At 37.3% G+C, this 15,275-nt stretch overlaps 1 protein-coding gene across 2 annotated transcripts in view; it reads right to left on the bottom strand.

Moving 5' to 3' along the window:
- PIEZO2 (piezo type mechanosensitive ion channel component 2) overlaps positions 1-15,275 on the bottom strand; it is a 207,668-nt gene that overhangs the window by 29,348 nt on the left and 163,045 nt on the right. For both annotated transcript variants that reach the window (XR_004427021.1, XM_033154879.1), the window contains exons 21-32: positions 15,032-15,148; positions 14,652-14,852; positions 13,330-13,534; positions 13,085-13,186; positions 12,291-12,456; positions 10,484-10,727; positions 9,381-9,477; positions 7,873-8,035; positions 6,959-7,048; positions 5,119-5,240; positions 3,573-3,644; positions 321-424 (exon numbers count right to left, since the gene is read on the bottom strand). Coding sequence is in view for 1 of the 2 variants with exons in the window: in XM_033154879.1 (XP_033010770.1) it covers positions 321-424; positions 3,573-3,644; positions 5,119-5,240; positions 6,959-7,048; positions 7,873-8,035; positions 9,381-9,477; positions 10,484-10,727; positions 12,291-12,456; positions 13,085-13,186; positions 13,330-13,534; positions 14,652-14,852; positions 15,032-15,148 (1,683 nt within the window). In the remaining variant the exon portion in view is untranslated. The remainder of the gene's footprint in view (positions 1-320; positions 425-3,572; positions 3,645-5,118; positions 5,241-6,958; positions 7,049-7,872; positions 8,036-9,380; positions 9,478-10,483; positions 10,728-12,290; positions 12,457-13,084; positions 13,187-13,329; positions 13,535-14,651; positions 14,853-15,031; positions 15,149-15,275) is intronic.

The following is a 15,275-nucleotide window of genomic DNA, read 5'->3' as shown; positions in this document are numbered from 1 at the left end:
ACATCGCTATATGTAAAACACAGTTTTTATTACAATAAACAGATTGTTGATTTCCAAAACAGAAAAGCTTCTAAGCAATATCAAGCAATGCCAGTGGAAAGATGTTTTATTCACTTGTCTCCAATGCAACATCAGAAAAATAGAGTTCAGGATATGAAACTTTATTTTTTAAAAAAACATGCTACAGGTGCAAGTGAATGAAAATCCATCTCCAGTATCATTCTTGCATTGCAGAAATGTGACAACAGTATAAGCAAGCAACAAAAGTAGCTTGTTATCATACCTTTGCAGGAGGCACAGCATATGCAAAAACACAGTACCTGGAATGCAGATCTTCTTGGAGCTTCTTCCTCTTCTTCTTTCTCTTCATCTTCCTCTTCTTCACTGTCCGTCTCAAACAAATAATAATCTCCACTTCTGACCACTAAGCAAAATAAAATATTTGTTTTTTTTATTTCTTGCAGGAGGCCGGGAGATCCCTCATTAGCTCTATCCCGAGCCACCACAAAAATACATGGAAGCATTCTGTGACTGTGGGACTCAATGAAGGACAGGTAGAAGTGGAGAGAAAACAAGAGATAAAGAGAATTTGTGGCAGGAAAATCATTTGGTGTTTGCAGGCACGAAAAAAAGGAAAGAGTGTACATTTTTGCAGGGAAAATATAAAAAAATACCGTAAGAAGAAACTGGACAGATAGAATGCAAAAAGAGTTGGCAAGGTATTACTAAAAATGTGCAGTATTATTCTTTCTTTTTTTAAAAAAAAAATCCATTTTGCCAGTTTGAGAAATTCTAATTCGATTTGGTATCCAGGGAGTAAGCTAAATTTAAAATTGTATCACTGGAGGAAAATCAAAATCAAAATATAATGCTGTTAGAAGTGTTCAGGTATCTCATAGCATTAGCTTTTCTTTCACTATATTCTTCAAGTTTAAACAGAGGAAATAGAAACAGCGTGTATGAATGATCATAACTACACATTGATTTTTCCCTGTGGATTTAAAACAGTTCCGAGGTCTCCATATGTTCAAGATGTAATGTGAATGAACTGGGCCTTATATCCTTGAACAGAAGCACAGTTTTAAAAAACTTCAAATAAGCTAACAGGCCTAACTTGATCAAACAAGGGAAACAAAGGACATGAAAAGAAAAATAATAAGCAGGATAAAAGCCAGCATTACATTTGCCAGAGAAGGCTATTAACGTAATATCTGTAAGTAAATTAAAAGCCCTTCGTATAGTTACAATAATAAACTTACCTAGCAATAGATAGAATTACATTCAGCAATACATTTTACCCTCATTATATAACATTCTTGTTCAATCATACCCGACCCTCTGTTTTATCTCAATTATATACTGAAGCCATTTTCATTTTAGCACTTTATCTTAAGACAGGTGTAAAGTGAGAGTTATGAATTCTGCCCTATCTTACACACACTGGAGAAAAGTTACAGGATGGAAGGTCATATTACTTGCCACTATTTGAGATGATGACTTGCCCTAGTTCTGAACCACAGACACCAACTTTCCCATTAGGGGAAAAGGTGGAGTATAAATAATGATGATAAAAAATAAGTTTTAAAGCTAATAGTGAAACTCTCCACTTGCTCTGGTATAAGCACTAATGGCAAAAAAACATTAAAATACCTTAGTAGTAGTAGTAGTAGTAAAGTGCCCTTCTGTAGATCTCAGGACAGTTCACAACATAAAAAAATATTATTTAATATAATCTGCCACAGAATAGTGTCTCCCAGGACAGAGTTACTTTATACTGGGGGGAAAGCAATGCAGATCAGTGCTTTTTCTTGGATGTTTTCAAAACAGCAGGCCCTGGCATTACCACTAGTGAACCCTATATTAACATTTAATTGCTGAGATATGAAGGCATGTGGCATGATTAAACTGCAATAATGCACCCTTGCAGGTATGAATTAGGATGGTGGTGAAGTAATGAACCAATTGAAAACAGTAGCCATTTTTTCAAGAGGATCAGACCTCTCCACCCACAGCCCACACTTCCTCCAGAAGAAAGTTAACAGTTCTTCACATCAGTTTAATAGATTAATCAGAATGGTGGAAGCACAATGAGGAGGAAAGCACAATATTATTTTCTTCTCACCACACTGATTTTTGCAGTTATTTTAGAAACTATCAGGTAGAGACAACTGTGTGAGAAAGCATGTTTCTAGCCCCATGCCTTCCTTGGAAGAAGTGAAGCCCTGAGAATTCCATGGAGGTACAGAAGTAAAAGATAGTGATGCAGATAAAACACATTTTAGATGTCAATGTGACAGTACAGGACACTTTGAATACTATATTACAGCATTTAGCTATAAAAAGTCCATGGCTCATTCAACTGTCCTGAAACTGAACAATTATTTGTTAGTGGGTAGCAATCATTTTCAGGGCTTAGCTGTATGGTGCTTTTCACAACATGTGCGTGCATTATTGCAATAATACCGGTAGGTACTGTGCATTTATTTCCTAAAACATATAATGAGAGTAAAATGAGTAGGAAATACTGAATTAGAATTGGAATAATTTAACAAAAGTTTAATGGATATAGGTCTGTCTCACACAGTGGATTATAGCAGAGAAAACAGTGGAATTGTGCTATTCTGTTTTCTGCCTCAACTGATCCACTGCAAAAGATAACCTGGGAGCCTGCTAGTCTCCGAGTCATTTTTATCACGTTAATTTCAACAATTATTCTGTAGCATAAAAACTAATTAAAATTAAGAGAGACCATATCCAGGTCCATTCTGAACAGCTATACCCTAAAAACACATTATTTGCAATGATTTATTCTGAAAACAAAAGTAATTTGTCTTCAGTAATAATTACTGTATTTTCTGGCATATAAGACTACTTTTTAATCCAGGAAAATCTTCTCAAAAGTCAGGGGTCGTTTTATTCGCCGGGTGGAGAATCTGCGGTCGAGTATATCTCAAACTCTATATTTTAACTGGAAAAGTTGGGGGTCGTCTTATGTGCCCAGTCGTCTTATACGCCGGAAAATACAGTAATTTCTCTTCAGCAACTTTGAAAAAAGGATAGGTCTCTACATTTTCATCCTGCCCTTTTTAAACAGAAATATTTAACTGTATATCTATAGGCACAGTTTACTTGTGACTTGACAGAAATCAACATTCAAAATGCTGGATAGGTGGATAGATACACATATGCATAGATACACAAAGAGATACTACAGATACACAGATGCATAGATACACAAAGAGATACTACAGATACACAGATGCATAGATATGCATGCATAGAAACTACATATACGGCCGGAAGGGCAAAATGTATTTGAAAGCTGGGTTGAAAGACAGAAAACCATATATATGTTTTGGACATTTTAACTTTGCACTTCAACCAATTCCATTAAAATATATAGTATTTAGCAACACTTAAATTACTTATCTTGTGAGCCATAGCATTCATATAACTATCAAGTCACAATTATAAAACCATGCATAAAACAAACAGGTCTTGGGAATGCCTTCATTCTGGTCAAGGATATAAGGGTTAAATTCATGTATTTTAAAAATTATTGAAAAACCTACTAGAAGCATGATCAACCCAAGGCCGCCACCACTGCTTTTTTTTGCCCTTGGCTTTCTCTTTGTCTGCTTCTCCTAAAATGAAATATGTCCAAAAATTAATTTTAGAAAGTGAGAAACACATTACTACTTATGTTCCAGTTACAGGTAGGTAGCCGTGATGGTCTGCCATAGTCAAAAAAAAAATAAAAAAAAAATCCTTCCAGTAGCACCTTAAAGACCAACTAAGTTTGTTCTTGGTATGAGCTTTGTGTGCATGCACACTTCTTCAGATACGTATCTGAAGAAGTGTGCATGCACACAAAAGCTCATACCAAGAACAAACTTAGTTGATCTTTAAGGTGCTACTAGAAGGAATTTTTTATTTTATATTTTATTACCACTTATATTTTCTCTTTCTAGTAGCTCCACACTTTGTAAGAATTGATCCAATTCTAATAAACTCAAGAAAAACACCACCACAAATCAGGCATTTATTTATTGTTGTTAATTAGCTGATCAATAGCACATGGTCATTTTTATATGCTGTTAAACTAGAATTTTACTTCAAATTAGAAGAAATTTGGGAAAACTAACCCCTCCCCCCCAGAGGCTTTTCATATTTCACATTCAGAAACATGGCTGCCTTTTTTGTTTTTAAAATAAGAGACACAGTACTTTGTTGTGCAGTAAACCCCCTGCTAAAAAATAAATAAATACTGATACAAGATACTTGAATAGATTCCACAGATTTAAGACTTTCTGCAGGGTGTGTGTGTGTGTGTGGATCCCATAAAGGCTTTGACGAGACACTGTGCAGTATCACTGTGTGAACTCTGGGCAAAGAGAAAAACACACACTGACAATGAGTTGTATCTAAGTAAGTTCTATTCAGAGTAGAACCGTTTATAAATTAATGGACCTAAATTAGGCCCGTTGATGCCATTGGTTGGACAATGAGTACAACTAAATTGGATGTAACCCAATTTATTGGAGGGAAATTGTGTCATCAGTGGGAGTGGGGAGTAAATTTAGTTTTTTTTATTTAAAAAAACCCAATCAGTATTTGATAGTTACTTAACATGAAATATGAATTCAAATATAAATCTGCAATGAATTAAATTTAATTGCATATAAACTGAAATATAAGGGTGACTGAAAACAGTAGCAACCATTTAAATTCCAAAAATATAATTCATTCATTTTGAATTTGTTTGTATACTGTACTCTAGTACTCTAATCCAAAATCCTGGATTGTCTCACATTTACTTCAGTGAAAGGGACAATCATGTGACTGCAGATCTCAGGTTTTTCTTCCACTAAAGTAAATGGGAAGGGTTAGTGAGTTGTGTATGTGCCCTAAGACACCAATCCTATGCATAGATATTTTTGGAATAAGTCCTATTGAACACAGTGAGATTTACTTCTGCGTAAATATGCATAAGATCAGGCCCTTTCTTTGAATGGTTGGATTGCATATACCGGTAATAGTTCCCTACACACATTCTTGTTGATATTTCCAAGGTCCAAGCAATTAATACCAACACTGGATATATTGAAGGAATAGTACCATCATCATCTTCTTCAACAGCCTTTTCAATTGCTTGCCCATCTGAGGTTTCTTGGTTCATGCTCAACACCCTCTCTTTACCCTTTTTATATTTTTGTTGCCTGGCCTTGATACGATCCATTCTGAAAAAGCAAATTTTACATTGCCAGAGTCACAGAACAATCTTTGTGTATATGCAGTGCAAATGCTTTCAAAACCATCACAATGTATTCTTACTGCATTATTCCCCACCCCAATCCTTGTCACAAAGGCTAGTTATATAGAGAGGCTATGTATCATTGTATACAATGGGGTTGTGTATGCTGGAACTGTTCTTTAAACCATGCCACCTCCCAGTTCTTTATACTGATAATCTGCATATCAACACTAAATTTTATAATGAAAAGAAGAGTTGGTCATTTAGGGGTTGGTCTCCCTAAATGATAAGTAGAACAAAAATACCTTATGCTCATGTGTTCCCTAGGGACTGTATATTCATTGCAACAATACACAATTAATTTTTCATTAACTAACTCGTTTGTTCTTGTTACTTATCTTAAACAATCCCCCTACACACTGTTTTCCTCTTCTGATCTATTTTTTTTCTCCTGTGCCACCCACATTTCCAGAGCAAGAGCAAAACCAAAACTAATATTCCAAAACTCTTTGAAAATCAAGTCCTTGGAATTACGTTTCTTTCTTTATCTTGTATAATTTTCTCAGCTTGTGTAATTTACTCTGGACAGCAAAATGGATTTTTTATTGCAGCAAGCACGCACATTTGCATCACATACACAAAAGGCATAGTGCCTCGTTTATGCTCCTGAGAGATGGGTGAGGCAAGGCCCTTTGTCTTGAAGAGACCAATTCCATGGATCATGCAACACCTTCCCCTTCCACTCTTGCTGTCTCCCACCATGTACATCAGCTAGAAGGGGTGAAGTGTTGTGCATTCTTTGGGGTAAGTAAACTAATGAGCACATAAAGGGCTCTTTAAGGGCTAAACTATAGCTATATTCAGGCTTTGGATACCAGTAAATGCTGAATCCATGAAAGGGTTAGCAAGATGAAGTGGGCTAGTTATGCCCCCTAGACATGGGTATGTGCACTGACCACACCCAACACAACTTCAACATCAGTCTATATGCAAGTACAGATGTAATTATACAGGGCTCTCTCCATGAGGACTGGAATCATGACCAGGATTCTGCTACCACAGAGGGAACTCTATAAATATACATCTGTGCACCTATATGTGATGTAAAATCCAGTAGTTTCTTTCCTGAAGTCAATAACAGTTTTAGGGGAAGGGGGAAATCTTATCAGGACCAGGACATGAAGACCTACTGTGATCTGAATACCGATTGGGCTTCCCTCATTACTCCTACTTTTAAGAAAAAGAAAAGAGATGAAGTATGTTCAAACCATGCATTTACACAACATAATTTGGCCCTAAAATGTTAAAGATAGTGTCCCAAGTCAGATGCAACATTCCCAGTTTCCAAATCATAGTTTAGTAAACCAGGAATGAGCATTGAGCTTATCAACTTACTTCCTTGCATTCTTCCTTTGTCTACCAGCTAAATGTGCTTAGTTTCTTGAGATGGGGGACCATGAGTTAGTTTACTAACTAGCAGTTTAAACCACATTCTAAGGACATAAATGCCTATGGTGTAAATTTAAAGTACATTTTATACGATTAATGAAGTGGTACTATACTCTAACCAACTAATCTAGTAGCAAATTCACTAGAATTAATAGTTAATCCCTCATAAAAGTGAAATGGCATTGCAGGGGGTTGGACTAGATGACCCTTGGGTCCTTTCCAACTCTAAGATTCTAAGAAGAAAGAAAGGCGTACTGTCTCTTCAGCTGATCCATTGATTTTTTCTCTTCCTCAATTCTTGCCTTTACAGCTTTCACAATTGTGGCCTGGAAAAGTTCAGCACCTCTGTAAAAAAGAAAACAATCCACCAGTTCCCCAAATGTGGGTCAAAACAATGCAACACAAAACATGTATGTAGCAGCTGTGTTCACATGTCATAGTTGAGCATGTCGTGGCTGAGCTGTAGGGAGCCTCACAGCTATCCCTTCCCCTATCCTTTTCCTTGGACGCAGCTGGGAGGAAGTGTTCAGAAGCTTTTTGCTTTTGGCTAACTTCAGTTTATCATGTGTCTGAAGTAGCAATCAGAGGTTAACTAACTATAGTTAACTTTTTTACAAAAGCCAACTTCTTATAGTCAAATGAACTGTAATTAATTTTGAAAAATCCATGGTTTCTGAAAGTGTTTTTTTTAAAAAAAAACGACAACAAAACCTAATCATAGTTATTGTTAACCACAATTCTGGATCCAGACAACAAGGTGACTTAAAATAGAAGCAAAAGCTTCTGAGCTCCTTCTCTTGGCTACAAGGGAGAAGAGCAAGGGGTGGGGAGCACTCAACTACAGCTGTACCTTGGAAATCAAACAGAATCTGTTCCAGAAGTCCATTAGACTTCCAAAACATTCGAAAATCAAATCAAGATCCTGCAGCCAACCAGAAGCCGTAGAAGCCCTCTTTTGGGGGTTCCAAAAGAATGTTCGCAAATTGGAACAATCACTTCTGGGTTTGCGGCGTTTGGAAGCCAAAACATCCAAGTTCCAGTTATGCATGCACAATGCTTTCCACTGCTTTCTAGTAAGATGCAGGCCAGACAGCTTGCCCCAGAATGTAGCTAGAGTTGCTATATTATATGGATCTATATAAAGATTTAAACAAAATGCTTCAGTTTACCTGGATGCCAGAATCTGTGAAGCTTTAATATCTGCAACCACATGAAGGAAGTAGTAACTCATGAAGACTCTTCTTTGCAGCAAGAGAAAGGCAAAGCAAATGCTATCCCAAATGATTCCTGCCTCCCCACTGGGTAGTTTGCAGTCTGGATTTTTATCTAAAGCTGATGAGAGTAAACAAAACTCCTGAATAGTAAGCAGTATTGTATTTATATTCTGCAATATTTGTCTGAAAAGGTTAAAGGGTGCAAAATGGTTAACGAAAAGTTGGGCTCAATTTCTTCCCTTCTCCAGGTTTCCCCAAGTGAGATGGTTATTGGGTAAAAAGTATTTTGGGCTATAGAATGCTCTCTCCAGAGAGGCTAGCCTGGCACCCACTCAGTTTTCAGAACTAAGTACGGTAATTACTTTTTTAAAATGTCCCAGGCCTTTTAAACTCTTAGGGCTGCATGCAATGATAGTCCTAATCAGGGTAGACGCCTTGAAGTTAATGAATATGACTAATTTAGCTTCATTAATTTCAATGTATCTACTACTCTGAGTAGAACTTAGTTGGATATACAACACTTAATCTTTTCATTCTAAAATTTGTGGAATTTATTTCTTGGAGTCACTGAGTAGCAGTTATAGTGATATTGTTTCCTGTTTAATATTTTATTGTTTTATTAATATTGTAAACCACCTAGAAACTTTATCATTTATTATGTGTTGCAAAATTTATATGCTACCCAATAAGTATACTTCACAGAGGTGTGTAGGAAGAAGGGATTTTCTTCTTAATGTTCCCCTACATTTTAAACCATTTAGGTTTCAAGGCATTTGTGGCTAAAACACTTATTTTTCTGCTTTACTCCTTACCAGTTCATGTACACGCTGATATTTATGAGACCAGCAGCCATCTATGGTGGCTGTAAGACTAGCAACTCTAGTTGTACTGAATTTATCTGTATTTTGTGAAAGGAACAACAACATGCAAAACTAAAAGTGTTATGCAGCAATCAAAACAAGATGCAGAGAAAAAGAATGAAATGTAGAATGCCACCTAAGATGCCACAGGAATAATGGGGAGTACAGACAGTTTGTGAAACAAGTAGGGAATCTAGAGATCTGACCCTAGCAAACATCACCACCACATATTGGCTTTGGTACAATCTTCTGCTTCATGAGTACTACTACCAAAAATTAAAATGAACTATAGCCATCTTATTGTAAGTGAAGATCACTATTGTGATATATACTACCATTGCGCTATCTTTTAAGAAAAAAAGTCATTTCCCATCAAATGTTTCTCGTTATAGTTTTCAAAAAACTCCAATTCTATCCATTTTAAGAAGTTGAATCATATGTATGTTTAATTAATGTATTCAGATATTCATTTCTCATCATCAAAGCAACAAAGAAAATAAAAATAAATGGCCATTGCTTTTGAAATAATAGCTATTTAAAAGCTATTTAAGTTTCAGTATGTTTTTCAGATTATTGCGAAGGAATTTAGATGTCTGTACTTACGAATTTTGTAACCCTTAACTGTACAGGCCAGGCTAAATGTCTGAATCACCCAACAACTGTTCTGAATCAATGACTCGATGTAGCCACATGCGCCTATCTGCAATACATAGATGGATATATTAAATCTCAGGATGACAAAACAAAAACAATGTTACAATTATGGCGACTTCCGGGATAATGGCGTCAAGGCAAGCTACCCCTCTGCTTTGTCTACGTGAGTAAGAGCGTTTATCACAATAATACACTGATAAAGAGACTGAGAAGAGTCTCAATTCAGAAATAATAACTACAAACCAGTAGTCTTATCAGCAAAAAATTCCGGGTGTTGCCAGAAGGACTCTGTTAGAAGGAACTTTAAATCTCTCCCCCCTCTTGCAGCCCGTCAGATTAACCGTGAACTCGTTAAAGTTGCTCTGACCACCTTGAAATTAGTCATGGTTCTGACAAGGCAATGTTACAATTAAAGTGAATGTCCATTCGTCTAGCCCACTGCTAGACTGCTCAATGTAAAGTTAAAGAAAGTGCCCCCCCACTGAAAAGGAGATTGAATGACATTTCATTCCTTGGTCTTCCTTGAAAAGTATAAGCACAATGCAATGCATTCTGCTATAACTGTTTTACTAGGGTTTTCCACTGCAATAATTTACCACTTCATTTTTCTGTGGTATAAAAGTTAGATAAAACAAGATTTTTTAAAAAAAATTAATCAAACCTCACTCCATGGTCCATTCTACAAGCTTTCCCTTCTCTCTTTTGCATGAAATAGTGCCCATCGAAGGCACATACAATGCATAGCTGACCTCTACTATCTTGTATGGTAAATATCTGGGAGCAATTGGGATCTTTGCAACAAAATGCTGCAGTGCATCAACAGCTCATAATAAGAGCTCTTCTGTTCTGGCTGTAGCAAATAAGAACAGTGTTTATAGCAGTATTTAAAACAATATCTAAATACTGAACTTATAATACATTTCTTTGATTTGATTTTTTTTTTTGGTTTGTTTTACATTTCTCCCACTGAAACCACAAAGGGATAGACAAACAGTGCCTCCAATCCAGAGGAAAATATTAATAGGCTTTGGACTTAATAATGAGACACTTACCGACAATATGTTTTTCATTGTAATCACAAAGACATTATATGCTATCAGCCAATCCCAATAGCGAAGAATGCTTCTGATAGGCTTGAGTAGCAAATCTCCTCCAAAGAGCAGGAAATAGAAACAAGCTACCAAGTAGCCCATACAAAATATACTGATCCGAGTGGTTCCTGTTATGAAGATGATGGTTAGGACAAACCAGAAGAGGTAACTGAATGTTATCACTTTACCCATATCTAGGTAAGATCTGCAACAAGAGAATAAAGGAGTGGAAAATGTTAAGTATCTATTTGTTCCATTCATGGTGTGTGTGTGTGTGTGTGTGTGTGTGTGTGTGTGTATGTGTGTGTGTGTGTGTAAGAGAGAGAGAAGAAAAAAAAACGAACAAATAAGCTACTTGTTCTTGTCAACTATTTGGCATGCCTTTCATTTTACTGAAATGACTACCTGTGTGGGTAAAGAAATTAGGCATCATACTATGGTGGCAAATCTTGATTGGCTTGGATCCTAACTGCCCATTGCCCAAAGTCTATTCACAGGATGCTCCCATTGGAGGAAAGTGGGGGGGGGGGGTAGGGAGATTTGATTTTTTTGCCACTGCAGCCCCTGTCCCTCCCTAAAAATCAGGAACAGCATGGGAGGTGGTGCTAGGCTGCAGAAGAAAGGGAAATCAATGAAAACTGCCTGCCTTACTTTCACCAGCTGAAGCCTCCCCTAGATCAGAGTCCTTTCTCCAAGCAAAAGGAGCCCTCCTATTTGTGGAAGGACAACTAAGTATTTATTTCACAAGATCTATATACTGCTTGACTGCAATAAAACCTCAAAGCAGTTAAAAGTACCGGTACTCAAGTCAGTGTCTTCTTTACAGAAACACAGGAAGCTGCCTTATACCGAGTCAGATGAATTGGTTCACTTAACTCAGTATTGTCTACATTGACAGGTTGAAGCTCTCTAGGGTTGCAAATGGACGGTATTCCCAGCCCTACTTAGAGATACTTGGGAACAGAATGTGGGACCTTCTGTATACAAGGAAATACCCTACTACTGAGCTACAGCCCTTTTAAAGCTTTCCTTGGATAACACAACTCTTTTCCTTTTATTATAACTTATTAAAGCTTATTAGTCAAAAATAGTAAGTCTTTCCATGAGCATCATTACAATCAATGTGTTTCTGCACAGCTTTTATTTTGGAGCCAAGTGGCAACAGAACAGATGTATACCTTATACGAGTTCCCAAATGGCACAGTATAATTTATCAATAAACTGATGACTCAGTGACACTAATGCAGGAACTCTGGCTCTTGTCATTTCCTCTGGTTTCTTCCTCTATTATAAGATCATGTGTACTATACACTAGCTTTGTTTAGAAAGCAACAAAATCAAAATGCAACCAATCCCATACAATAGGCTTGTCATTCATATATAATGTGTGTTGTGTGTGCTTCTCTCCAACAACCTATAAACTTAATCTATTTATTTCTCCTTCAAGATACAATGCAACACTGTGTGACCTGCTTCTATTCCTCAATTGCTTCAGCACCAGTTAACGTATGGTGCAAATTTTCCACTGCTTATGCTGATCTACATAGCTGTTGCGATGTACACCAACTTTTTATCTTTTTATAATGATATGAGAAAACATATTACGTGTCTGATTCCATCAGTGTTGCTCTGCAATTTTGAACAGCATAATTCAGTAGTCATATAAAGAAAACAGCACTTGTTTTCTGAATGCCTGGGAAGAGGACATATGAACCAGATCTTTAGAAAGATGTATGACCTTTAGAAATATTCAAGATCCAGTTCTTACCGACAATGGATGAAATCAGGGACAGGGTTGTGTTGGCTAAACGATGCTGCCTCAAGGTTCATGCAAATCTCCACATTGTCTCCAGCCATGATACGTACAGCAGCCTTGTTCTCATCTTCAAATGTTTGCCTTTGTAAGGATGCACATAGCAGCAACATGAAATCATCTGGCAGGAATTAGACACTCAAATTAAAATGCAAGCCAATAACTTTGGTTAGACATACCCTTATTAATTAAAAAAATCTTAAAACTATGATAACAAAGATAAGGACTACAAACAACTAATTAAATAGGGCAGCAGCACACACCTGCACATAAAACACACACACACACACACACACGTAGGAAAACCATTAAAATACGAGCCATGTAGACCTAGGTGGGGTGCATGCTCTCCAACTTTGACTACTGAATTCAGGTTCCACACAGGTGTTGTTAACTCAACTGATCCCCCACTCCCTCCAACTCTTTAGCAGGGTTCCCAGGAAAGGGTTTTTCCTATCTAAGGGTTTAGGAGGTGGCGAGTGGTTGTGGGAGAAGTCTGGCCAATAAATATGCAGTGCCTGAATATTAGAGGTGGGTGAACACCATAAACTGTGGACTGATCTGGAAATGAGCAGGTGTGCTTCTCAAAGACTCAAAGACTTGGAAAATGCAGAATGATGAAGTTTAGCAATAAGATACTGTTATCCATTTGTAGGCGCCAATGTGCTTCAGAACGTTAATTTCAACATGTGCTACAAGAAATGAGACAAGAGGACAAGCTACTATTAGGAATGCACTAGAATACTTACAGACAAGAAAGACTGGATTGGGTTCCTTAATAAAATCTGGAAAGTATAGCCATTTGATGATATTAGAGTTGAAGTTGGCATTAGGATGTCTCCATGGATAATCTATGAAGGTAGAAGGAAGAACAATTACAGGAAGTAATTCATATCACTTATTGCATCTCTAATCTGAGCCATGGCTATTTTTCAGCGGTTACTGTGAAAATAGAAGATAATCGCAATCAGCGGAAAGCAAGAAGTACCCTTACCTATACAAGGAGAAGGTGGAATGCCAATACAAATAAAGTACTGGAATGTAATGATGCACGATAGAAAACAGCAGTACTTTGGCCAGATCTCCGCAATGGCTTTTCTTCTGCGTCGATATAACACAGCAATTAACGCAAAGGCATGAACCATAGCATAGAAATCCATTCGTTGACCAATTACATTTACTGACAAGAGGAAACAGCTCTGTTGACAAGGAAAAGAAAATAAGAATTTACATCCTCTTGGATAGCCCATGACTGACAGATATATTGCTTTATTCTTAGAAAATTGAAGTCTCTTACTTTGTGAGCTTCTGTTCACTAGGGATCCTGGAGGGCAGGGCAGACTATTTGGTTGACACCTCCTACAGAAACAGTCAGAGCCCCATGAACATTCAACAGTAGGAGGCGCTGCTCCCTGACTCCCAGACCAGTCCAGTAGGCATATAAATCTGGATGAAAAAACAAGCCTCAACTCTGTGAGTCAGGGGACAGCTGCTCCTCCAGTTGAAAGTTCTAGGCTCTGCCTCAAGGTTTGTGTAAGAGGCGCCAACCCAGCTGTCTGCAATGTCCTCCAGGGTTGAAAATCAATGTAATACTTTGTTTACTGGTGTATAACCGGTTCTCTCTCAATCAATATTTCATACTTGGCTTACCAACAGTGCGTACTTCGGAGTAGCCAATGTGGTGCCGTTCGGATGTTGCTGGACTATAACTCATCATGCCTGACCATTGGCCAGGCTGGTTAGAACTAATGGGAGATGCAATCCAACAACATCCGAGGGCACCACGTTGGCCATCTCTGGATTACTTTGATAGCTCAGTTGGTTAGAGTGTGGTACTGATAACGCCACAGTCGCAGTTTTGATCCCTGTAAGGGACAGTTGCATATTCTTGCACTGAAGGGAGTTGGAATAGATGATCCTTAGGGTCCCTTCTAACTCTATGATTCTAATATATAATTGGATAAAAGTTCCTCTTTTTGCAAAAAGAAGTAGTAGTGTCACTGATAAATGTTTGGAGTCTACACTCTGTATCAGCCTTTCTCAGCCTTGGGTCCTCAGCTTCCATCATTCCCAGCTACTAGGACCAGTGGTCAAGGATGATGGGGTGGTAGAATTGTATATGCCTTTAATTGTACAGACCTTTAAAATACAAAGATAATTATTTTGTAGAGTAGGGCATTAATCCCCCAAATACAGAAACAAGTAATCCTTAAATATATAATTCCCTAAAATACATAAGTAAGTACTGTAATAAATAATATCAAGTTGGAGTCACCATAGGAAATCTTGTTTTAAACATGTTGGCACTAAATTTACCTCTAAACCAAACTTATAGAAGAAGTAGTTGACAAAGTACTTAAGACAGCTAAGTACTCCATCATCTAAATGTAATCTGGTAACATCATGAAAAATTGTTTTCGTCTCAGGAGCTGTGAGATTGTTTCGACATCTGTAGTATTCCTGATGCCGGTAAATGGTTACTTCAAAGGCCAGAATTGCCAACATCAGCAGGTTATTCTGCAAGAGAAGGAAACCATATGAGCTACAAAGAATCAGCCAATATTCTTTTGAAAGCAAGCATACTGCAACTTGCAATATGCGCCCTAAAAATATTGACATCTCAGCGACTGTACTGTCTGAAAATAATTTATTGAGACTGAAAATAAATTCAACAGAGAACAAGTAATAATAATTACCCTCAAATATACAAGAAGTGGATAAGACTTTCTCAATCCAACCCACTCAGTTGGATCAATTGGCTTTCTGTAAAGTAGTGATTCATTTATGTCTTCTAGAGGTTTAGTTGTATTAGGCTAAAATGAAAAAAGAGAGATAAATTTTAGTTTGATTTCTTCAAGGAGGATGCTTTGATTGAACAGAGTCAGAGACAGATCTATTATGAAACTACTATGAAGCTTTAGCTTCAGGGTCCCTAATCCC

This window comes from Lacerta agilis, chromosome 7 (assembly GCF_009819535.1).
Source record: "Lacerta agilis isolate rLacAgi1 chromosome 7, rLacAgi1.pri, whole genome shotgun sequence".
NCBI lineage: Eukaryota > Metazoa > Chordata > Lepidosauria > Squamata > Lacertidae > Lacerta > Lacerta agilis.
The sequence above is the reverse complement of the archived record's forward strand: the minus strand, read 5'-3'. Positions and strand labels throughout refer to the sequence as shown.